The sequence below is a fragment of the Halichoerus grypus genome, chromosome 4, assembly GCF_964656455.1.
Source record: "Halichoerus grypus chromosome 4, mHalGry1.hap1.1, whole genome shotgun sequence".
Taxonomy (NCBI): domain Eukaryota; kingdom Metazoa; phylum Chordata; class Mammalia; order Carnivora; family Phocidae; genus Halichoerus; species Halichoerus grypus.
The window spans coordinates 51,341,880-51,367,104 of NC_135715.1; the positions used below are offsets into that span (position 1 = coordinate 51,341,880).

The 25,225-nt window shown below is 38.8% G+C and overlaps 1 protein-coding gene across 5 annotated transcripts in view; it reads left to right on the forward strand.

Annotated features, from left to right (window-relative positions):
* The window catches only part of WBP4 (WW domain binding protein 4), a 63,416-nt gene that overhangs the window by 14,915 nt on the left and 23,276 nt on the right, over nt 1–25,225 (forward strand). For all 5 annotated transcript variants that reach the window (XM_078070298.1, XM_036119343.2, XM_078070300.1 and 2 more), the window contains exons 8-9: nt 921–1,114; nt 7,950–8,113. In XM_078070298.1, the coding sequence (XP_077926424.1) occupies nt 921–1,114; nt 7,950–8,113 (358 nt within the window). The remainder of the gene's footprint in view (nt 1–920; nt 1,115–7,949; nt 8,114–25,225) is intronic.

Genomic DNA, 25,225 nt, shown 5'->3' on the forward strand with positions numbered 1-25,225 from the left:
CTTTTAATAAGGGGCTGTACAAATTGATTTGTCCTCAAACAGTTTCAGCTTATGTGTAGACAAGTGTAATTATTGATACAGCCCCTTTCACTCTTAAAACTGTCTCAGTTGGACAGTAAATCTTAGCATCCCCTTCCCTTTTATTACACTAAAAATAGAGACTAATTACAAGATAATTAGAAATGCTATCATGGGGTGCCTGGGTGGCTCAGTCATTAAGCGTCTGCCTTCGGCAGGTCATGATCCCAGGGTCCTGGGATCGAGCCCCACATAGGGCTCGCTGCTCGGCGGGAAGCCTGCTTCTCCCTCTTCCGCTCCCCCTGCTTGTGTTCCCCCTCTTGCTGTGTGTCTGTCAGATAAATAAAATCTTTAAAAAAAAAAAAAAAAAAGAAAGAAAGAAATGCTGTCATTTTACTAAAAGCCCAGTAAACCACTGGATGGCAGTAGAGTTCAATGGAGATTATTTTTTTCTTAGTATAAAAATGACAAATTATATTCGTTCAGGTCTTCACAGTATGGTATCATTCTGTGAGGATCCCAGGAAATCTTTGTGATAAATTCCGGGAAATCTGATGTGTGCTCATAAGCACCTGTTTCCTGATACTGGTGTCAGATAAAGTGTGACAGTCTTAGAAGGCATTGCCCAATTCTTAAGTTTCTTTCTACTGGGGCTGTAGTTTATACATCTGGAATCCAGATTGAAACCCAACTCTCAAAAGATAAAAGAGCAAGGGCTTTGGGAACTCTTACTTATTCTTGATCAAGTGATAGTGTAAAATAGATCCAGTGCTGTTGTTTAATGTATTATGAAGAAGTTAAAAAAATAATACATTTGTAAGTGACAGGGAGTGTTATATTGGGAATTACTTCTGAATAGAGTTGGTAACTAAATAACATGACTATTAAAATGTGTTGAATAGAATCCAGATGGGAAAAACCTGATGATTTCATTCCACACTCTGGCGATCTGCTTTCTAGTAAGGTCAATGAAAAGCCACTTGGTACCCTAGAAGAGTCTAAATCATCAGATTCTCGTAGTGATTCTGATGGGGAAGAGGAAGCAGAAAAAGGAAAGGCCTCTACAGAAACACAAAAGCCAAAAATAAAGTTTAAGGTAGGTTCTTGATTTATTCTTTACAGAACTTTACCAATTTATAGAAAGCTCAACAGACTTACTCAGTTATCTGGTGGAAGATAGAAATAAAGCCAAGACGTACATTTTTAGCAAATGGATAAACGGTTGTACCACTTATTAGTATCTACCTGGTGGCAAGACAGTGAGTTCATTTTTAGACCTCTTAAGTTTGAGATCCCTCCGTAATATCTAGAGAGTTGTCTGAACATACAAGTCTGAGTATCTAGATCTAGGCTAGAGATCCTATTTTTGAGTATCATCAGCATACTGGTAGTAATTCAAATCTCAGAATGGGTGAGATAACCTAGGAAAATGACTTTGGGCAACAATTAAACATTGAAGAGACAGACAGGGAAAGAGGAGCCTGTAATGAAAAGAGTGACTAGAAAGGTATGCAGAGAAGCAGAAGAATTTAAGATCCAAGAAGCCAAAGGAATAGAGAGCGTCAAGGATTAATTATAGATCTAGAACAAAAAAAAAGTCCATTGAATTTTACAGTTAAAAAGTCCTTGAAGCCCTTCTAGTAGTTTCACCAGGGTTTGGGGTGGCAGAACTCAGATTATATTGTACATCTGAAACTAATATTAGACTGTATGTTAATTAACTGGAATATGAATAAAAACTTTAAAAAATAAATAAAGGGGCGCCTGGGTGGCTCAGTCAGTTAAGCATCTGCCTTCGGCTCAGGTCATGATCCCGGGGTCCTGGGATCAAGCCCCGCGTCGGGCTCCCTGCTCAGCAGGAATCCTCTTTCTCCCTCTCCCACTCCCCCTGCTTGTGTTCCCTCTCTCGCTGTCTGTCTCTGTCAAATAAATAAAAATTTTAAAAGCATCTTAAGAAAGAAAGAACCCCAATTATAGAGGAATGAAAAGTGGTTCATGGTGTATATGTGGTTTGGATATGAAATGAAAACTAGAAATTGGTTGTCAGGATGATGGCTGTACATTGACTCTTAATCATGAGAGATTTGTGGTAGTGATGTTTTCATTAAGAGAGACTCCAAAGGAGGCAGAATGGGAATACCAACAAGGGTAGGTGGATAGGTTGGTCTTCAACAAGGAGTAAACTCATTTTTGGTAAGAAGATAAGGTTTTCCTTTTTTATAAGAAGGTAGGACTATGGATAAGTTGGTATCAGGGAGGAAATTGAAACAGTCATGCCCTTTTAGCTTCAATTTACTCATTTATAAAGAAATCAAGATTGCTTGCTGAGAGTGAGAAGCTTTGAGTAGTTTGACAATATTAATGAATTGAAACAGTCACTGAGCTAGGGTGGGAGAGGAAATGAACCAAGTAAAAGGATTGACAGGTACTGCTGAATCCCCAGCCATGGTAGAAAAGTAAAATTAGATATTTCTATAGTATTGCTAGTCCTGCTTTGTGATCATTCCAGGAACACTCAGGAGCCCAGGTGGCAAAGCAGAAAAGACACATAGCATTGATCCATGGATGACATTACTGGCCTGAGTAGTGAAGGAAATTCAAGGATGCTGGAAAGAGGGTACTCCCAGGCCACATCTAGGATCTTGTCGTTGCCTGGACTTTCTCTACTACCCTGTAATTCTTAGTGGAACACAGGCCAAGGGATGTGTCCAGTTTGCAGAGGCACAGCAGCAAAGCCCTTATAGTAGCCGTCTCACAGTGTTTATATTTCTGTGTTGTTGTTCTTTTATTTTCTTTTTTGAGATTTTCTTTTTAAGTAATATCTTTTTTTTTTTTTTTTAAGTAAACCCAACATGGGGGCTTGGACTCAAAACTTTGAGATCAAGAGTCACATGCTCCACGGACTGAGCCAGCCAGGCACCCCCACCTCACAATGTTTATATCCAGCATCCAACCTGGACTGATAAATTTCAAGCAAATAAAATATTACAAAATACAGATAAAGACAGACTACCTATAACCCTGCTACTTCCCAGAGAAATCACTGTAACACCTTGGTGTTCTCTTGGTCTTTAACTTTTTTTTTATTCCGACTCGCATACATTATTTTAAAATATGGAGTCATACTGGGGGCGTCTGGGTGGCTCAGTCGGTTGGGCATCTGCCTTCAGCTCAGGTCATGATCCCAGGGTCTTGGAATTGAGCCCTGCATCAGGCTCCCTGCTTAGTGGGGAGAGCCTGCTCCTCCCTCTCCCTCTGCTCCAACCCCCCACTTGTGCACATGCTCTCTCTCTCCTTCAAATAAATAAATAAAATCTTTAAAATAAAATAAAACATGGAGTCATACTATAATAAGGTCTTAATTGCTTTACAGTTTAATCTGTCACAAAGACATCAATAAGTTTTCATCCACCAAAATAACGGATAGATAGCTTTAATGTGGTATGAATACACCATTATTTACTCAGCCATTTGTAGCTGAATATTTCTTTTTAATAACTGCTGAGGACTAAGGGAAGAAATACCTGGAGACACATTTCTAAGCAGTGTTAAAGTCTCTGCTGACACTGAATATCATAAACCTTGAAGTCTTACCAGTTTGTATGGTTGTGTGATTTTTTTTTAATTCTAGTACACTTAACATACAGTGTAATATTAGTTTCAGGTGTATAGTGTAGTGACTCAACAATTCCGTACATCACCCAATGTTTATCACAACAAGTGCACTCCTTAATCCCCATCACCTATTTCACCCATTCCCCTTTCCACCTCCCCTCTGGTAACTATCAGTTTGTTGTCTATAGTAAAGAGTCTGTTTCTTGGTTTATCTCTCTCTCTCTTTTTTTTCCTTTTGCTTGTTTGTTTTGTTTCTTAAATTCCACACAAGTGAAATCATATGGTATTTATCTTTCTCTGACTTATTTCACTTAACATTATACTCTAGCTCCATCCATGTCATTGCAGATGGCAAGCTTTCATTCCTTTTTTTACGGCCGAATAATCTGTTGTATATACATATACCGTGTATTTATTCATCTATCTCGATGAGCACTTGGGCTGCTTCCATAGTTTGGCTATTGTAAATAATGCTGCAATAAACATAGCGGTTTGGCTTCCATAGTCTGCTTAGGGGTTTGACTTCCATAGTTTTGCTTCCATAGTTTGGCTATTGTAAATAATTCTGCAATAAACATTATTTCTTGTAGTTTTGATTTGCATTTCCCTGATGATCAGTGATACTGAGTATCTTTTCATGTGTTGGTCATCTGTATGTCTTTGCAAAAATGTCTGTTCATGTCTTCTGCCCATTTAATTGGATTCTTTGTTGTTTGGGTGTTGGTTTGTATAAGTTTTTTGTATATTTTAGATACTAACCCTTTATTGGCTATGTCATTTGCAAAATCTCTTCTCCCATTCAATAGGTGGCCTTTTAGTTTTGTTGATTGTTTCCTTTGCTGTGCAGAAGCTTTTTATTTTGATGTAGTCCCAATAGTTTATTTTTGCTTTTATTTCCCTTCCCTCAGGAGACATATCTAGAAAAATGTTGCTACAGCCAATGTTAGAGACCTTACTACCTGTGCTTTCTTCTAGGATTTATGGTTTCAGGTCTCACATTTAGGTCTTTAATCCATTTTGAATTTATTTGTGTGTATGGTATAAGAAAGTGGTCCAGTTTCATTCTTTTGCATATAGCTGTCCAGTTTTCCCAATACCATTTGTTGAGGGTGGTCTTTTTCCTGTTGTATATTCTTTCCTGTTTTGTCAAAGATTAATTGACCATAAAATTGTGGGTTCATTTCTGGGTTTCTGTTCTGTTCCATGGATCTATATGCCTATTTCAGTGAGCATTTGCAGCCCAAATGCTCACTGATAGATGAATATATAAAGATGTGGTGTATGTATATACAGTGGAATATTATTCAGGCATAAAAAAGTACCATACTGTTTTGTTTTTTTTTTTTAAAGATTTATTCATTTATTTATTTGACAGAGAGAGACACAGCAAGAGAGGGAACACAAGCAGGGGGAGTGGGAGAGGGAGAAGCAGGCTTCCGGTGGAGCAGGGAGCCCAGTGCGGGGCTCGATCCCAGGACCCTGGGATCATGACCTGAGCTGAAGGCAGACGCTTAATGACTGAGCCACCTAGGCGCCGCCCATACTGTTTTGATTACTTCAGCTTTGTAATATAACTTGAAGTCTGGTTGTGTGATTTTTTTTTTTCCCATGTAACATTTGACAGAGCAATGATTGGATAGGTCTGTGTTGGAGGTGTTTAGGCCCCACACAAGAGACAAACAGGAACAAAGATATTTAAGGGTGCTAGCAAAAAAAATGTTTATAAAGTAATTCCACGTGGACCTGGAGCTCTTTAATGAAGGATGTAAAATCTGTGCTCAGCATCACTAATCATCAGGAAAATGCAAATCAAAACTACAAGGAAATAATCACCTCATACCTGTCAGAATGGCTAAAATCTAAAACAAGAAACAATGGGTGTTGGCAAGGAATTGGGAAAAAGGAACCCTCTCACACACTGTTGGTGGGAACACAAACTGGTGTAGACGCTGTGGAAAACAGTATGGAGGTTCCTCACAAAGTTAAAAATAGAACTGCCCTAGGATCCAGCACTACTGGGTATTTACCCCAAAAATATAAAAACACAAAGAGGGATATATGCACCCCTGTGTTTACTGCAGCATTATTTAGAATAGCCAAACTATGGAAGCAGCCCAAATGCTCACTGATAGATGAATAAAGATGTGGTATATGTATATACGGTGGGATATTATTCAGCCATAAAAAAGGAATGAAATCTTGCCCTTTGCAATGACATGAATGGAGCTCAGAGTATAATGCTAAGTGAAATAAGTCAGAGAAAGATAAATACCATATGATCTCACTTGTGCGGAATTTAAGAAACTAAATAAACCAGCAAAGGGGAAAAAGAGAGGGAGAAATAAACCAAGAAACAGACCTTTACTATTTAAACTAAGAAACAGACCTTTAACTGTAGAGAACAAACTGATGGTTACCAGAGGGAAGGTGGGTGGCGGATGGGTGAAATAGGTGATGGGGATTAAAGAGTACACTTACCATGTTGATAAAATAAGATAAAAAGTAAAACGATTCCCTGTGGATGTAAAGCTCTGTAATGATGTAAAATCTAGACAAGGTCAACAAACTCCGAGCACAAGGAGAAGTTAAGGCATTAGAGATGGTAACAAGGTTGGACAGGAGGTATATTAGAAGTAAGGAAGCCAGAAAGCCAGAAGAAAAACTTAACTGTGGTTAAAGGTGGGGTGCTTTTGGAGTTCTAAAATTTACAGGTAGGTCATTTTTGAGTGATGATACAGTTCAAATTAAAAAGTACATTGATGTAAGGATTTAGTATTTGAATACTACTATGTGCTATATGTGAGGGAAAATATCTTATATAACATTAAGTGGCTGAAATATAGTTGAAGGCCAAAGTCCTTGATTGTGAAGCTCACAGAACAGGCTAGGGAATTTTTAAGGTCCAGGATGATGAGTTTGAATAGAAAGAACATGGTTAAAGTCATCAGTGAATATGGAGTAGTGGCCAAAAGTCATTATGGTGTAAGGAAGCATGGGAGAGAACTGTATAGAGGTGGTATGAACCTCAGAGGAGGAGGCATTTAGTACATTGCATTAGAATCAAAACATACATTATAATCACAACAAAAATCTTTTCTTTAAAAAAAAGTCACAGCCTGGAAATAGTCCAGAATGCTAAGAGAAAGTGGATACTGCCTCCTAGTTTTATGATGGAACAGTATGAGGCAATGAGTTAATATCCATTCAAAGAATTACAGACAGAACAGTGTCCTAGGACTGCCACCCACGGTTGTGCATTTTGCAAATAGACTGAAATCTAGTGTATGGTTTATTTGCTTAACTGGATGATAGAGCTTTGTTTTCCCAGATGAAGGGGTGCCATAAAAATTCTAGCTCTAGCCAAGGGCATCATGGGACTTGCTTCTACATCAAGGGTGTGTCTTTTTCTCATTTCACATAGTTACCAGTTACATATTCCATTGAGGCTTTGGCGGTCACCTCGATGTGAAGGCAGAGTTCAGTTAAGACTGATAGATTGAGGGAATTCTTTAAGTAGATAGTGTATTAGGGTCTAATGACGTGGCATTAAATTCAGAAAAGACACAGTATAAGGGGAGATCACTATTGGATATATAAGTAAGGAGAGAAGGCAGAAAAGAGGAGAAGAGAGGATAAAAAAGGCCAGTTTATGTCTTAATTGTAGAACATTGGGGTGCCTGGGTGACACAGTCGGTTAAGCATCTGCTTTTGGCTCAGGTCATGATCCCAGGGTCCTAGGATCGAGCCCCACATCGGGCTCCCTGCTCAGCAGGAAGCCTGCTTCTTCCTCTCCCTCTGCCTGCTACTCCACCTGCTTGTGCTCTTTCTGTGTCAGATAAATAAATATTTTAAAAATTGTAGAATATTAATAGAATAATATTAGGGTTTTTTTTTTTTTAAGATTTTTTATTTATTTATTTAACAGAGAGAGACACAGTGAGAGAGGGAACACAAGCAAGGGGAGTGGGAGAGGGAGAAGCAAGCTTCCTGCAGAGCAGGGAGCCCGATGCGGGGCTCGATCCCACGACCCTGGGATCATGACCTGAGCCGAAGGCAAGACGCTTAACGACTGAGCCACCCAGGCGCCCCTCATATTAGATTATTTTAAAAACCAGCCTTGGCCCATGGTATCTTAACATTTGACATAATAAAAAACTTAATCAAGCATTAAAATTCTTTTATGTATATTTTTTGTGTTATGTGCAATTAAAAATGTTGAGTTAATGTATTATTATTTATAAATCAATAAGATTATGTTAAATTGTGTCCTTGTAGTTTTGCTTGAAGTATGTTATTTCTTGACTTTGACATTTCAGGAAAAAAATAAAAATAGTGATAAAGGAATTGAACCAGAAACACAGAAAGAAAAAAATATCCAAGACCAAAATTCATCAGGTCCAAATGAAGAAAAATCCAAAGCTCATAAAAAGTCAAACCCATATGGGGAATGGCAAGAAATTAAACAGCAAGTTGAGTCTCAGTAAGTACCTGAAACTTAATCCCACTGTTACTACAAATTGTATTTTCTGTCTCAGTACTTCCATACATTACAGTAACTAATTGCAAGGATAAGGTGCTCATTAAAGGTGTGGTTCATTTTTTTTATTCCTAGAGTATTTTTAAGTATTTGAAACTGTAAACTAGTGGTCATTTTAAAAAGTAAGTTAATGAGGTTTTTTTTTTTTTTTTTTTGTAGGAGAGATGCTATTTATTTATTTTAATTCCAGTATAGTTAACATAGTGTTATATTTGTTTCAGGTGTATGATAAAGTGATTCAGCGATTCTGTACATTACTTAGTGCAACCAACCTCTAATGATCTTTTTAATTCTTACCCAAATATAACATTTCTTTTGACCACACATTCACACACTAACACACCATGTACACATGGGCATTCTCACACTCACCATCATTCTGTTGGACAAACAGGTATCTGCATATTCAATAAAGGCTTCATAGGATATGTCTAAAGACAAGAAAAAATGCTTTTATTTTGTTACTATCTTAAAAGTGGTTTATGACACTTCACCGAAGTTTTAAAGCCAATATTCAAGGGTGTCTGGTAAGGTGTCTGCCTTCAGGTCAGGTCATGATCCCAGGGTCCTGGGATCAAGCCCCATCCGCGCGTTGGGCTCCCTGCTTAGCAGGGAATCTGCTTCTCGTCTCCCTCTGCCCCTCCTCCCGCTCCTGCCATCTCTCTCTCTCTCTCTCATAAATAAATAGAATATTTTAAAAAATAAATAAAATAAAGCCAGTATTGAAGAAACAGAACAGTTTTATCAATTAAACAAGATCATGGTAGGGATGTTACCTGATTTAAATTATTAGCTTATATGTTTAAATTAGTTATTGTCTTGGGAGCATTTACACAATAAAAGGAAGAAGTCACCCCCAGCTCCACAAATTAGTGTTTCTTAAATGTTTAAGTAAATCTTCAGGTGGAAAAAAAAAGTACATGAGTTAGCAGTTTTTCTCCAAAAACATTAATGCTTCGAATTGGTAATGTAAGATGACTACTCTGTGGATACTTTTATAGTGAAATTATTTATTATTGAAACTGTACTTTTCAAGATCATATTTTTTCATAAGATAGAATAATGCAGGTTTTGGCCAGCTTTATACTGACAGTCCCCAACTCATAATGGTTTGACTTGGGATTTTTTTATTTTAAGATGGTGCAAAAGAGATATGTATTCAGTAGAAACTGTACTTCAAATTTTGAATTATTTTTTTTTTGGCTTTTTTTTTTTTAAGATTTTATTTATTTGAGAGAGAGAATGAGATAGAGCATGAGGCGGGGAGGGTCAGAGGGAGAAGCAGACTCCCTGCTGAGCAGGGAGCCCGATGCGGGACTCGATCCCAGGACTCCAGGATCATGACCTGAGCCGAAGGCAGTCGCTTAACCAACTGAGCCACCCAGGCGCCCTCAAATTTTGAATTTTTATCTCTTTTCACCCTGCCTAGCAATACACTGCTGTACAATTCTCTCTCATACACTCCCAGGCAGCCATGTGACCATGTGAGTAAACAGCTAGTATACTTCAAACCATTCTGTTTGTCACTGTCGGTATAGTAGTCAACAAATTACATGTATTCAATATTTTATATAAAATAGGCTTTGTGTTAGATGATTTTGCCCAACTTAGCCTAATATACATGTTCTCAGCTTATTTAAGGTAGGCTAGGCTAAGCTATGATGTTAAGTAGGTTAGGTGTACTAAATGCATTTTCAACTTACTGATACTTTCAATTTACAGTGGGTTTATTGGGACATAACCCCATCATAAGTGAGGGAAGATCTGTATGCTGTTCTAATAATTAATTCTCCAGGGATAACATACCATAGTATAGATTAAAACTGCTGTCAGAATGTTACCATTATTATGATAGGTTAGGTTGTATTTGTTACTTAACATAATACTAGAAAAAATGCATTTTAATGCAGCATACTGCCAGGCACCATGATAAGCCATGCTGACTATGTGTACTGAAATTGCAGAAATAATAGGCTGCATTACTTCAGCCCCTAAGTGACTTTTTTAAGTGACTTACAGTAGGAAGATGGCCTTACTAGACCAACATCTCCTATACTTAAAGCTAAGATTCCATAAAATTCAGGTATTTTGTTTCCCATGTGATAAATACACTGTAAAACCATTCTTGTTAAATTTTAACCGAGTCAGCCAGTTTTACATGTGATGGATTATGATGTCTGACTTCCTAAGTAGATAAAACCTAATTTTTAAGAGGTTCCCCCCTAAAAATAACCAATATATTTTTATTATAAAAAATTTTTGGAATTGAAGAAAAGCATAAGAATAACTCGGTTACTAAGAGATAGTAACATTTTTAATAAATAATAAAAAATAGTAACTTTTTTTTTTTTAAGATTTTATTTATTTGACAGAGAGACACAGCGAGAGAGGGAACACAAGCAGGGGGAGTGGGAGAGGGAGAAGCAGGCTTCCCGCGGAGCAGGGAGCCCGATGCGGGGCTCAATCCCAGGACCCTGGGATCATGACCTGAGCTGAAGGCAGGTGTGTAATGACTGAGCCACCCAGGCGCCCCAAAAATAGTAACATTTTTAAGTATTTTCCCTAGTTTTTATCTTTTTCCCTATTTAGCATTATATATTTTTTTAATTTAATTTATTTTATTATGTTACATTCGTCACCATACAGTAGATCATTATTTTTGATGTAGTGTTCCATGATTCATTGTTTTCATGTAACACCCAGTGCTCCATGCAGTACATGCCCTCCTTAATACCCATCACCTGGCTAACCCATCCACCTGCACCCCTCCCCTCTAAAACCCTCAATTTGTTTCCCGGAGTCCATAGTCTCTCATGGTTCAACTCCCCCTCCGATTTCCCCCTCTTCATTTTTCCCTTCCTTCTCCTAATGTCCTCCATGCTATTCCTTATGTTCCACAAATAGGTGAAACCATATGATAATTGACTTTCTCTGCTTGACTTAATTCACTTAGCATAATCCCCTCCAGTCCCATCCATGTTGATATAAAAGTTGGGTATTCATCCTTTCTGATGGCTGAGTAATACTCCATTGTATATATGGACCACATCTTCTTTATCCATTCGTCCGTTGAAGGGCATCTCAGCTCTTTCCATAGTTTGGCTACTGCAGACGTTGCTGCTATGAACATTGGGGTGCATATGGCCCTTCTTTTCACTACATCTGTGTCTTTGCGGTAAATACCCAGGAGTGCAATTGCTGGGTCATAGGGTAGCTCTATTTTTAATTTTTTGAGGAACCTCCACACTGTTTTCCAAAGTGGCTGTACCAACTTGCATTCCCACCAACAGTGTAAGTGGGTTTCCCTTTCTCCACAATCTCTTCAACATTGGTTGTTTCTTGCCTTGGCAATTTTTGCCATTCTAACTGGTGTAAGGTGGTATCTCAGTGTGGTTTTGATTTGAATTTCCCTGATGGCTAATGATGATGAACACTTTTTCATGTGCCTGTTAGCCATTTGTATGTTGTCTTTGGAGAAGTGTCTGTTCATGTCTTCTGCCCATTTTTTGACTTGATTATTTGTTTTTTGGGTGTTGAGTTTGAGAAGTTCTTTATAGATCTTGGATATCAGCCCTTTGTCTATAGTGTCATTTGCAGATATCTTCTCCCATTCTATGGGTTACCTCTTTGTTTTGTTGACTGTTTCCTTGGCTGTGCAGAAGCTTTTTATCTTGATGAAGTCCCAAAAGTTCATTTTCACTTTTGTTTCCCTTGCCTTTGGAGATGTATCATGAAAGAAGTTGTGGTGGCCGATGTCGAAGAGGTTACTGCCTATGTTCTCCTCTAGGATTTTGATGGATTCCTGTCTCACCCTGAGGTCTTTCATCCATTTTGAGTTTATCTTTGTGTATGGTGTTAGAGAATGGTCGAGTTTCATTCTTCTGCATGTGGCTGCCCAATTTTCCCAGCACCATTTATTGAAGAGACTGTCTTTTTTCCATTGCATATTTTTTGCTGCTTTGTCAAAGATTATTTGACCATAGAGTTAAGGGTCCATATCTGGGCTCTCTATTCTGTTCCATTGGTCTCTGTGTCTGTTTTTGTGTCGGTACCATGCTGTCTTGGTGATCATGGCATTGTAATATAGCTTGAAATCAGGCAACGTGATGCCCCAGCTTTGTTTTTCTTTTTCAACATTTCCTTGGCAATTCAGGGTCTTTTCTGATTCCATACAAATTTTAGGATTGTTTGTTTCAGCACTTGGAAAAATGTCATTGGAATTTTGATCAGGATGACATTGAAGGTATACATTGCTCTGGGCAGCAAGGACATTTTAACAATGTTTATTCTTCCGATCCATGAGCATGGAATGTTTTTCCATCTTTTTGTGTCTCCTTCAATTTCTTTCATGAGTGTTCTGTAGTTCCTAGAATGTAGATCCTTTACCTCTTTGGTTAGGTTTATTCCGAGGTATCTTACGGATTTTGGTGCTATTGTAAATGGAATCGATTCTCTAATTTCTTTCTCCAGTTGCATTGTTAGTGTATAAGAAAGCAACTGATTTCTGTGCATTGATTTTTGTATCCTGCCACGTTACTGAATTGCTGTATGAGTTCTAGTAATTTGGGGGTGGAGTCTTTCAGATTTTCCACAAAAAGTATCATCTGTGAAGAGAGAGGGTTTGACTTCTTTGCCAATTTGAATACCTTTTATTTCTTTTTGTTGTCTGATTGCTGTTGCTAGGACTTCTAGTACTATGTTGAACAATAGTGGTGAGAGTGGGCATCCTTGTTGTGTTCCTGATCTTAAGGGAAAGGCTCTCAGCTTTCCCCATTGAGGATATTCAGTGTGGGTTTTTCATAGATGGATTTTATGAAATTGAGGAATGTTCCCTCTATCCCTATACTCTGAAGAGTTTTAATCAAGAAAGGATGCTGTATTTTGTCAAATACTTTTTCTGCATTAATTGAGTGGACCATATGGTTCTTCTCTCTCCTCTTATTAATGTGTTCTATTACATTGATTAATTTGCAAATGTTGAACCACCCTTGCATCCCAGGGATAAATCCCACTTGGTTGTGGTGGATGATCCTTTTAATGTATTGTTGGATTCTATTAGCTAGGATTTTGTTGAGAATTTTGGAATCCACATTCATCAGGGATATCGGTCTGAAATTCTCCTTTTTGATGGGGTCTTTGCCTGGTTTGGGGATTAAGGTAATGCTGGCCTCATAGAATGAGTCTGGAAGCTTTCCTTCTGCTTCTGTTTTTTGAAACAGCTTCAGGAGAATAGGTATTATTTCTTCTTTGAATGTTCAGTAGAATTCTCCAGGGAATCCATCAGGCCCTGGACTCTTGTTTTTTTGGGAGGTTTTTGATCACTGCTTCAATCTCGTTCCTGGTTACTGGCCTATTCAGGTTTCTTCCTGTTTCAGTCTTGGTAGTTTATAGGTTTCCAGGAAGGCATCCGTTTCTTCCAAGTTGCTTAATTTATTGGCATATAGTTGTTGATAATAATTTCTAGTAATTGTTTCTATTTCCTTGGTGTTAGTCGTGGTCTCTCCCCTTTCATTCATAATTTTATTAGTTTGGGTCCTTTCTCTTTTGTTTTGGATAAGTCTGGCCAGTGGTTTATCGGTCTTATTAATTCCTTCAAAGAACCAGCTTTTAGTTTTGTTGATCTCATCTACTGTGTTTCTGGTTTCTAATTCATTGATCTCTGCTCTAATCTTAATTATTTCTCTTCTAATGCATGGCTTAGGCATTGTTTGTTGCTTTTTCTCCAGTTCTTTAAGGTGTAAAGTTGCTTGGTGAATTTGGGATTTTTCTATTTTTTTAAGTGAGGCTTGGATGGCTACGTATTTTCCCCTTAGGACCGCCTTTGCGGTATCCCATAGATTTTGGACCGATGTGTTTTTGTTTTCGTTGGTTTCCATGAATTGTTTAAGTTCTTCTTTGATTTCCTGGTTGACCCAAACATTCTTGAGCAGAGTGGTCTTTAGCTTCCAAGTGTTTGAATTTCTTCCAAATTTTTTTTGGGGATTGAGTTCCAGTTTTAAAGCATTATGGTCTGAGAATATGCAGGGAATAATCTCAGTCTTTTGGTATTGGTTGAGACCTGATTTGTGACCCAGTATGTGTTCTATTCTGGAGAAAGTTCCATGTGCGCTCGAGAAGAATGAGTATTCTGTTGTTTTAGGGTAGAATGTTCTGTATATATCTATGAGGTCCATTTGGTCCAGCGCGTCATTCAAACCTCTTGTTTCTTTGTTGATTTTCTGCTTGGATGATCTGTCTGTTGCTGAGAGTGGAGTATTGAGGTCTCCTACAATTAATGTATTATTGTCAATATGCCTATTTTGGTTAACAGTTGGCTTATGTATTTGGCTGCTCCCATGTTGGGGGCGTAGATATTTACAATTGTTAGATCTTCTTGTTGGATAGACCCTTTAAGATGATATAGTGTCCTTCTGTGTCTCTAACTACAGTCTTTAGCTTAAAATCTAATTTGTCTGGGGACGCCTGGGTGGCTCAGTTGGTTAAGCGACGGCCTTCGGCTCAGGTCATGATCCTGGAGTCCCGGGATCAAGTCCCGCATCGGGCTCCCTGCTCGGCAGGGAGTCTGCTTCTCCCTCTGACCCTCCTCCCTCTCATGCTCTCTGTCTCTCATTCTCTCTCTCTCAAATAAATAAATAAAATCTTTAAAAAAAAAAAAAAATCTAATTTGTCTGATGTAAGAATTCCTACCCCAGCTTTCTTTTGAGGTCTATTGGCATGGAAGATGGATCTCCATCCCTTCACTTCCAGTCTGGATATATCTTTAGGTTCAAAATGAGTCTCTTATAGGCAGCATATGGATAGGTCCTGTCTTTTTATCCAGTCTGCAACCCTGTGCCATTTTACGAGGGCATTTAGGCTGTTCATGTTTAGAGTGATTATTGAAAGATATGTATTGTCATCATGTTGCCTGTGAAGTCCTTGTTTCTATAGATTGTCTCTCTAAATTTCTATTCTGTATCACTCTTGGGGTCTTTTTTCCTTTAATAGAAACCCCCTTAATATTTCTTGCAGGGCTGGCTTAGCGGTCACACATTCTTTCAGTTTCTGCCGGTCTTGGAAGCTCTGCATCTCTCCATCCATTCTGAATGACAGCTTTGCCAGATAAAGTATTCTTGGCTGCATGTTCTTCTCAATTAGTACCCTGAATATGTCTTGCCAGCCCTTTCTGGCTTACCAGGTCTCTGTGGATAGGTCTGATGTTATTCTGATGTTCCTCCCTCTGTATCTAAGGAATCTCTTCCCCCTACCTGCCCTTAAGATGGTTTCCTTGGTTCTAAGATTTGCAAGTTTTACTATTACATGCCAGGGCATTGGTCTGTTTTCCTTGATCTCGAGAGGGGTCCTCTCTGCCTCTAGGACACGAATGCTTGTTTCATTCCCTAGATTAGGGAAGTTCTCAGCTACGATTTGCTCAGCTATATCATCTCGTCCTGTCTCTCTCTCCACTCCCCCAGGGATCCAAATAATTCTGACATTGGAACGTTTCATGGCATCACTTATTTCTCTAATTCTGTTTTCATGGATTTTAAGCTGTTTCTCCCAGGCCTCCTTTTTCCTTCTTTTCTATCAATTTGTCTTCTGGATCACTAATTCGTTCTTCTGCCTTGTTTACCCTAGCTGTTAGAGTATCTAGATTAGATTGGATCTCATTGATAGCATTTTTAAGTTCTGCCAGTTCAGCTTTCATTTCTGCCATTAATCGATTTCTCCATTCTAGCCATCGTCTTCATAACTGTTACCCTGAAGTCCATTTCCAGCATCTTGGTTATATCTGTATCCATTTATAAATCTGTGGCAGAAGTCACAGTCTCTGAGTCTTTCCTGTTTTGGGGGTTCCTCCTCCTAGTCATTTTGTTGAGGGGTGGTTGAGGGAATGTACAGTGTCCAAATTACCACAACCCAAGCAAGATGCACCTGTTCATAGGGACCTTAGGGTTGTTGGCCTCTTGTTCTCCCAGCCTTCTGGGGGGGGGCCTGCTGCGCTGTTACTCAGGCAACCCTGTTTGGGCAGAATTGCCCTGCTCCCTTTGCGGGGGGATGGGCTCAGTGAAAATCGGTTTTGGGGGGCTTTTTTTTTCTTGTGGCTTTCCCTGGAGGCTTTCCGCGTCTCTTCCGAGAGTCAGAGCAGAAGAGATGGCTTCCAACCCTCTGCCTCAGAGCAGAGAGATCGCAGTCTGTTCTTCAGTGAGCTCTCCAGTCTACATCCTCTCCGTTTCTCTCTGTGCTGCTAAAAAACTGCAGCGTCCTGGGTTGTGTGCCCCTCAGCAGCGCTCCCAGTCCTTGCCTCCAGGTCAGGGCACATTTCTGCCCTTTGTGCTTATAAAACCGCCAGCTGCCCCCAGTTCACACACGTGGCCCAGCCGCTCTGGTTTCAGTCCAGGGGGCTGCCCTAAAGTCCTTTCCCCGTCGCTACCCATCTGCGAGCCTGTGCCCGGTCCCCAGTGCAGGAGGCCATCGCTCACTGGCGGTGTAGTATCCCGATGGCTCAGCTCCCTCCCCCTTTCATTTATCCTCCGATATATGCCCACGGAATCACACCTCCCTACTTCGTACCTTGACACCAACTGCTTGCCATATTCTGTTTGTAGAGATCCAGATATATTTTCTTACATCTCAGACTGATTTCGTGGGTGTTCAGACTGCTCTGGTAGATACACAGCTCAGTTCAGGGGACCGGTTGGAATAGGGTCCCCTACTCCTCCGCCATCTTTTCCTCCCATCTGTTTAGCATTATATTAATATTTTTGTACTTCTTAAAATATTGTAAATGGTATTTTTAATTGCTATATAAAATTTAATCATTTAGATGTACTTTGATTTTACCCAGCCATTCCCTTTCTGTTGGGCATTTAGATTATTTCAGCACTTTTGGATTTTATAACATTTTTACTGTTATATTGATATATCACTCTGTAAACATTTCTGACTATTTCTAGAAATGGAATACCTGTTCAATGGTTATGAACATGTTGAAAATCCTGATACACAGTGCCCAGTTACTTTCCAAAAAGAGCATACCAATCTATACTCCATCAGCAGTTTCTGAAAGTTTCTGTCGCATTGGACCTTCTCAGCATTCATTATTCTTGAGCTTTTAAATATTTTCTTGTTTTAAATTTTTTATTTAAATTCAGTTAACATAGTATTATCAGTTTCAGAGATTGAATTTAGTGATTCATCAGTTGCATATAATTAATTTCTAATTCAGCAAAAAATATTTTAGTTTTCTTTGATTTACTGGTATGATTTTTTTTCACATATTTATCATTGTTTTATATTTACTCTTCTATAAATTGTCAGTAGTCTTTGCAAATTTTTCTATTGAACTATTAGTCTTTCCTTATTTCTACAAGCACCTTTTGTAGTACAGATGCTAACCATTGTTTAGTTGTAGTTATGGTGGATTTTCCACATTTCTGACTTGATTTTTAACTGTGCTTATAATGGTTTTTGATGTGCACAATTTTGTCAGGTTTAACTAGTCCAACTTTTTCTTTTGTGATCTGTTTTTTTATTGATATAATTTCCATCCAAAAGTCAAATATATACTTGTATTTCCTTCTGGTTTGTGTGGTCTGTCTTCTTTTTCACATAACTATTTAATCCATCCCTAATTATTTTGATGTATCATATGAGATGAGATTTTTAAGTGACACTTTTTTTTAATCTTGGGTTTAATTCTTAAATTTGCCAGTTTGTTTCTAGCTACCTATTCTGGTCCATTATTAGCCTCTGTTTTTGTGACAAAACTGTAAAGATTTAATTATTGTGATTTTTAATTACATACTTTTATATGATAATGTTCTGCTGTCTGGTGGTATATCCTGTTTTGTTTTGGTTTTTTTTTTCCAAAGTCTTCTTAAGTAGTTCCTTTCTGTTCTGTTTTTCTTTTCATTTTTTCCCCCAGGTAAATTACATCACTTTGCAAGTGTTCAACAACTATAATGTAATTTTAGCCAAAATGATTGAAATTCTGTTTTAGTTGTTGAATTTTGTAAAAATTGACATGTTTTCAGTATTTCATATTTTCATTCAAAAATGTTGTATATCTTTTTATTCAAGTCATCAGGTATGATTCTCTACACAACCTATGTAGCTGCCTCTATGTTAAGTTTCACACTTGTATTTCATGAATGTAGGCAACTTAGTCTAGTTGGTTCACTTCTGTACTCCAAAATTAAAAACTGCCTGGCATATAAGAAATGCTTAGTAAATGTTAATTACACAGATTTTTACATGATTTGCTTCTTTTAAATTGTGAATTAAATCCATGTTTTCTACTATTTCTTTAACCAGTAATTATGGTCTCAAAATGTTTGAGTCCAGTTGTATTGCTGAATTATTGTATTATTTATAAAATTTATTTTTTTGAGTCTTGGGTTTTTCATGAAGAAATTTGTCTGCAAATATTTTGTGATCTATTTTCTGTTGATTTTATTTCACGTTCTATTTATTTTAATTAGATTTTCACACCCAGTGGTATAGTGATGAGAGTGGGCATGTATGTTTTGTTTCTGATTTCAGTGCAAATGTCTCTAAAATTTATATTAAGGATTATATTGACTATTGGCTTAAGATAGATAATCCTTATTATGTTGAGGAAGCATGCTTTATTACTAGATTTTTCAAGGGTTATTATCAGAAAAAGATTTTGGTACATTTCAATAGTGATAGCTTTGATGTGGAAAACAGATTGGGAAATAGTGGTCTATAGTTTAGTTTTGTTTTTGTTAAATGTGTGATACCTATATCAGATTTTGGTATCCAATTTATGCTAAATAAAGTGAATTAGGTGGTTTTCCATTTGTTTTTATGGTTTTTTTCCTCCTGTAACTTTCCATTATTTATTTGGGGGCAGGGGATTAGAAAGTTTAAAAGAAAATACTAGTACAATCTTCTGGTCCTGGAATCCTAGGGGAGTTAATTTTTGATAACTTTTTATTTATTTATTTATTTATTTATTTATTTTAAAGATTTTATTTATTCATTTGAGACACAGAGATACAGAGAGAGAGAGAGAGAGAAAGCATGAGTAGGGAGAGAGGCAGAGGGAGAGGAAGAAGCAGGCTCCCGGCTGAGCCAGGAGCCCAATGTGGGGCTCGATCCCAGGACCCTGGGATCATGACCTGAGCCGAAGGCAGACGCTTAACCATCTGAGCCAGCCAGGTGCCCTTTGATAACTTTTTAGATTCATGCTTACTGTCTATGTGACTGTGGGCAAATTGCCTAATCTACCTGAGCCTCAATTTTTTCATTTGTAAAATAGCATAATACTAGTTCCAATTTCTAATTTATTGTGAAGACTAAATTAGAAAAGACAAATTAACACAGCACCATGTATGCAGTTGGTATCTAGAACACCTAAGCACCCAATAACTTAACACACTCCAGCTATTATTCTTGGGTAGTAGAGGAGTAGTAGTTTCTTTGATAATTTATATTTTCCCCGTATCTTGTATTTCATCAAAGGTTTAAATATTAAAACATATGGTAATACATTGAACTTTCTGTATAATTTAAGTTTTACAGATGTCAATGCCTCCTTTTAAATTTTTATTTTTTTCTTTTGTAATATTTCCTAAAGAATTTTCTACCACTTTATTGAGATATAATTGACATATCACACTGTATAAGCTTAAGGTATACAATGTGTTGATTTGATACACTTAATGTATTGCAAAATGATTACCACAATAGTGTTAGCTAGCACCTCCATCATGTCACACAAATACCATTTTTTTTAACGGTGAGAACATTTAAGATCTAGTCAGTTAGCAAATTTAAAGTATATAATACAGTTTTGTTAACTATAATTACCGTACTATACATTAGATAACCAAAATTAAAATTGTTAATCATCTTATTGGAAGTTTGTACCCTTTGACCAATCTCCCCATTTCCCCAGCCTCCCTCACATCCTAGTAACCACAAGTATTCTGTTTCTATGAGTTTGGGTGATTTAGACTTCACGTATAAATGATACCATATTTGCCTTTCTTTGTCTAAATTAGTTCAGTTAGCATAACGCCCTCAAGATCCAACCATGTTGTCACAAATGGTAGATGACCTTCTTTCTCATTGCTAAATAATATTCCATTGTATATATACAGGTTTTGTCCGCTATCCAAAAATAGAGCATTCTTGTGAAATCTTCTGTAAACCCAAATGGCATAAAATTAAAATTCTACTTTTTGCCATTTTAATTACTGTGTGTCTTGATGTGGACCTCCTTGGGTTGATTTTGTTGGGGGCTCTCTACACCTCTTGGATCTGGATTTCTGTTTCCTTCCTCAATTTGGCTGTTATTTCTTCAAATAAATTTTCTGCCCCTTTTCTCTCTCCTCTCCTTCCAGAATCTCTATAATGTGAATGTTATAACACTGATGATGTCACCAAGTTCCCTAAGTCTGTTTACATTTTTTTCTCTCTCTCCAATTCAGCTTGATGGCTTTCCATTATCTGTTCTTCAGGTCAGTGATCCGTTCTTCTGCTCCTTCTAGTCTACTATTTATTCCATTTAATGTACTTTTAGTTTCATATATTGAGTTCTTCATTTCTGTTTGGTTCTTTTTTATGTTTTCTATCTCTTTGTTGAGGGTCTCACTGAGGTGCTCCACTCTTTTCTCAAGTCCAATGAGTATCTTTATGATGATGATTTTAAGTTCTCTGTCAGGTGTATTATCTGTTTTGTTTAGCTCTCTTGCTGTGATTTTGTCTTGTTCTTTAATTTGGGATATATTCATCTGTCTGTTCATTTCCTCTAACTCTCTGTGTCTGTTTTTTTTTTTTCCTCTGTTTCTGTGTCTTAGGAAAGTCAGCTACCTCTCCTGCTCTTGAAAGTAATGGACTTAATGAAGAAGAGGTTCTGTAGTGCCCTGCCGTGCAATGTCCCCCTGTTCACGTGGCACTTCGGGGGTGTCTCTTATGTGTGTTGTATGCATCCTACTGCTGTGGCTGAGCAGTGTTTGCCTTCAGACCAGTCATCTGCAATGGCTCTCTTTGCCTTTTGGGGGCACAGTTTTGTTCATGTGTTATAAGTGGGCCAGTCTGGGGCCGCCTTGATTTGAGTCAGACCCGGTGTTTGCCAGAGATGCAATAGCAGCAAAATACAGAGCACTTCCTCTGTGTTGTCGCCTGAGAAGCTTTCATTGATGGGCAGGGCCTGTAGTCAAACCCGATGTCTGCCCCAGCCCACTACTGGGGCTTCAGTAGGACTGGTGTGTCTGGTTATCTTCCCCTTACCCCAGGACAAAAGTCACTTTGGAATTGTGCTGGTCCCTATCAGGGCTGCTTGCACACTGCCATGTTTATGGCTTTGCTTCAGGTGGGCCCTGGCCAAGGGCATTTTGGAGGGGTCTCAGTCTTCAGGAGAATACAGGGGGCAGGGGCGTAGCGTTAGCAAGGTTTGTGTAGGTCTCTTGTGGGAAGGGACCTGGAGCCACTTTAGAAAACTGCCACAGGGCTGGAGGGGACCAGTCCTCAGGAGAAAGAGGTGGTGGGGCATGGTGCCAGCAAGGTCTGCACTGGTCTGCTACAGGAAGGGACCTGCAGGGTTGGAGGGGGCAGGTCTGTAGAAGGAGGGGGATGCACTGTTAGCAAGCTAAGTGGAATGTATTAGCACTGCATTGATTCCTACAGGTGTCCATGTGTCTAGGCTACGGGTATGGGGGAGGTAAATGGCACTTGCCACCTCCTTTGTTCCTGGAAAAGTATCCTAAAGATTCCTGCCCCTCCAAAAGATCCCTAGTGCTCCAACACATACTCTGAGACCAGTAAGTAAATCTCCTTTCTGTACACTCTAGGCATTTTTCCATCTGCTGCCTCTGTGCTTTTTCTCTACACAGGGCTATTTGTCGTGCTGTTTCTTTAAGGGTAGGGACTCAGGTTCCATTGACCTCCAGCTCTCCCACAGCCAAGCCCAATGATTTTTAAAGTTCCAGATGTTAAGCTCACTGATTGTAAGAACTTGCAAAATTAGTCCCCTCTGGTTTTCAAAGCAGTGTTACAGGGATTCATCTTCCTAGTGCAGGTTCCTGGTGCCTAAAGTGAGTGTCTGTCTCTCTCCCTTCTCCTTGCCCACGGCATTCCTCCCTTCCACAGTCTTGTGGCTCTGACTGCATCTCCACCCTTCCTACCCTCTTTGGTGTGGCCTCTTCTCTACATTTAACTGTGGAGAGTCTATTCTGCCAGTCTTTGGGTCATTTTTCTGGGCTATTTACACTGATGTGGGTATTATCCAGTTGTATGCATGGGACAAGGTGAGCTTAGGATCTTCCCATTCCACCACCTTCCCAGAAGTCCTCCAGCCATTATTTCTTTATATAAGCTTTCCACTCCTTTCTCCCTCCCTTTTCCTTCTGAGACTATAATGATGCATATATTATTTTTATTGATGGTGTCCCAGAAGTTCCGTAGCCTGGCTTCTTCATTCTTTTCACTTTTTTTCTCCTCTGATTAGCTAATTTCCAATATCTATCTTCAAGCTCTCATATTCTTTCTTCTGCTTGATCTAGTCTGTCGTTGAAGCTCCCTCTCTGTTGAATTCTTCAATTCAGTCGTTGTATTCTTTAGCACCAAAACCTTTTTGGTTCCTTTTTGTTTTCTGTCTCTTTGTTGAACTTTGAATGAAGGTTCCTTGATTTCATTGTTTCTGGAACAATTTAGTGTTGTATTTTTGCTTACTTTTTCATTTGGTGATTTTCCAGAATAGTATTTGTTTTTGTTACCCTTAAAAATAAAATTGCCAGGGGCACCTGGGTGGCTCAGTCAGTTAAGTGTGGACTCTTGATTTTGGCTTAGGTCATGATCTCAGGGTTGTGAGATCGAGCCCCACATCGGACTCTGCACTGGGCATGGAGCCTGCTTAAGATTCTCTCTCTCCCTTTCCTCCACCCTCTCCCCCCCTGCAAGTGCATGCTCTCAATCAGTCTGCCAGTTCTTTACTAGCAAAAATGGGTTTATTCAGGAATAGCAGAGAATTGCAATGCAGGACAAGCAAACTATGGCAAAACCATAGGCAAGTCCAGAGAACAAAAGAGAGAAACGCTCTTTTATAGAGGAAAGGGGGATATTGGGAAGGCTATTATGAACAAAATAGGTCCATTGGAGTAAACTGGGAACTTGAACTATAGTGGCTTTTCATTGGCTGAGTTGTGATGGTCTCATATTGGCTGGACTGTTTGCTGGGGTGGGGGTGGAGAAGGAAAGCCTCCCTCCTGCTGGAATACTAATGTGGGTCCTTTCTCTTCCTGTTGGGTTTGCAACTGAGGAGTGGTAGGGTGTGAAAGCTCCCCCCGCTGGCCTCCTGACTCCATTCTAAATGAAGTTTCCTTTTATTAAAATTTTAGAATCCCCACCCTCCACTTTTTTTTTTTTTAATTCAAGACAGAAATGTATTTCTCTCTCATGTAATATGCAGAGATAGAAGGTAATTCAGAGCAGGTAAGTATCTGTATTCCATTCCAGGTTCTTTCCATCTTGTTGCTCTACCATTCTGCAGGATGTTGTCTGTTGAATTGTCAAAGCTGGGTCACTGCCATATCCATGTTTCTGCCCTTGGAAAGGAAAAAGAGTGCTGGAAGACATAGCCAGTGTTTTAATGCCAACACCCAAGAGACCCATGACTTGAACTGAGTTTACATAGCTGGCCCTACCTGACTGCAGGAGAGATTCCAAAGTCCAGCTGATGCCCTAATACTAGGGAAGAAAGGGAGAATGAATTTAAGGTCTGTCACAAGGTAGCTAACAGACTGATGTTCGTTAGAAAGTTCAGGGATGAGTAGAGCTTCTGAATATCGAAGGGACAGTGAAGGAACCTGCAAAGGACAATGGCTGACATAGAGGCTTCTGTTGTGGGGACAGTGAGGGTTCCAGGGCTCCTTGACTCACATTGGTACTGCAACAGGTGCTTAATAAGCACTTCTAAAAGTAAAGGAGCAGTTGTGCTCAATGGGGATTATCCAATGTGTAGATGAGCCAGATTTCTGAAGCCTTTCTTCCTTAATGTTCACCACACAGTCCTGGTTGGAGAAAAATATCTGTGGGGCCTGAGCTTTGTTTTTGGGTTTTGTGGTTTTTTTGTGTGTGCTTATATCTTCTTCTGGTTTTTTTTTTTTTTCCTTTTCTCTTTTTTCATCATGATAAGTATATTCTTTATTCCCCAAATCCTATTTCACCCATCGCCCCACCTACCTCCCCTCTGGTGACCATCACTTTGTTTTCTATAGTTAAGATTCTATTTCTTGGTTTCTCTCTCTCTCCCTTTGCTTCTTTGTGTTTCTTAAATTCCACATATGAGTGAAATCATACGATATTTGTCTTTCTCTGACTGACTTATTTCACTTAACATAATACTGTCTAGCTCCTCCAAAGCATTGCAAATGGCAAGATTTCATTCTTATGGCCAAATAATATTTCATTATCTATATATACACCACATCTTCTTTATCCATTTATCTGTCAATGAGCACTTGGGCTGCTTCCATAGTTTGGCTATTATAAATAATGCTGCAGTGAACATAGGGGTGCATTTATCCCTTTGAGTTAGTGTATTTGTATTTTGGGGGTAAATACCCAGTAGTGAGATTATTTGATCCTAGGGCAGTTCTATTTTTAATTTTGTGAGGAACCTCCACACTGTTTTCCACAGTGGCTGCACCAATTTGCATTCCCACCAACAGTGCACAAGAGTTCCTTTTCTCCACATCCTCACCAACACCTGTTATTTCTTGTATTTTTGATTTTAGCTATTCTGATAGGTGTGAGGTGGTATCTCCTTGTAGGGTTTTTTGTTTTGTTTTGTTTATTGTTTCTTTGGTTTTTTTTTTTTTAAGATTTATTGATTTAGGGCACCTGGGTGGCTCAGCCATTAAGCGTCTGCCTTCGGCTCAGGGTCCTGGGATCAAGCCCCACATCAGGCTCCCTGCTCAGTGGGAAGCCTGCTTCTCCCTCTCCCACTCCCCCTGCTTGTGTTCCCTCTCTCACTGTCTCTCTCTGTCAAATAAATAAAATCTTAAAAAAAAAAAAAAGATTTATTGATTTATTTTAGAGAGTGTG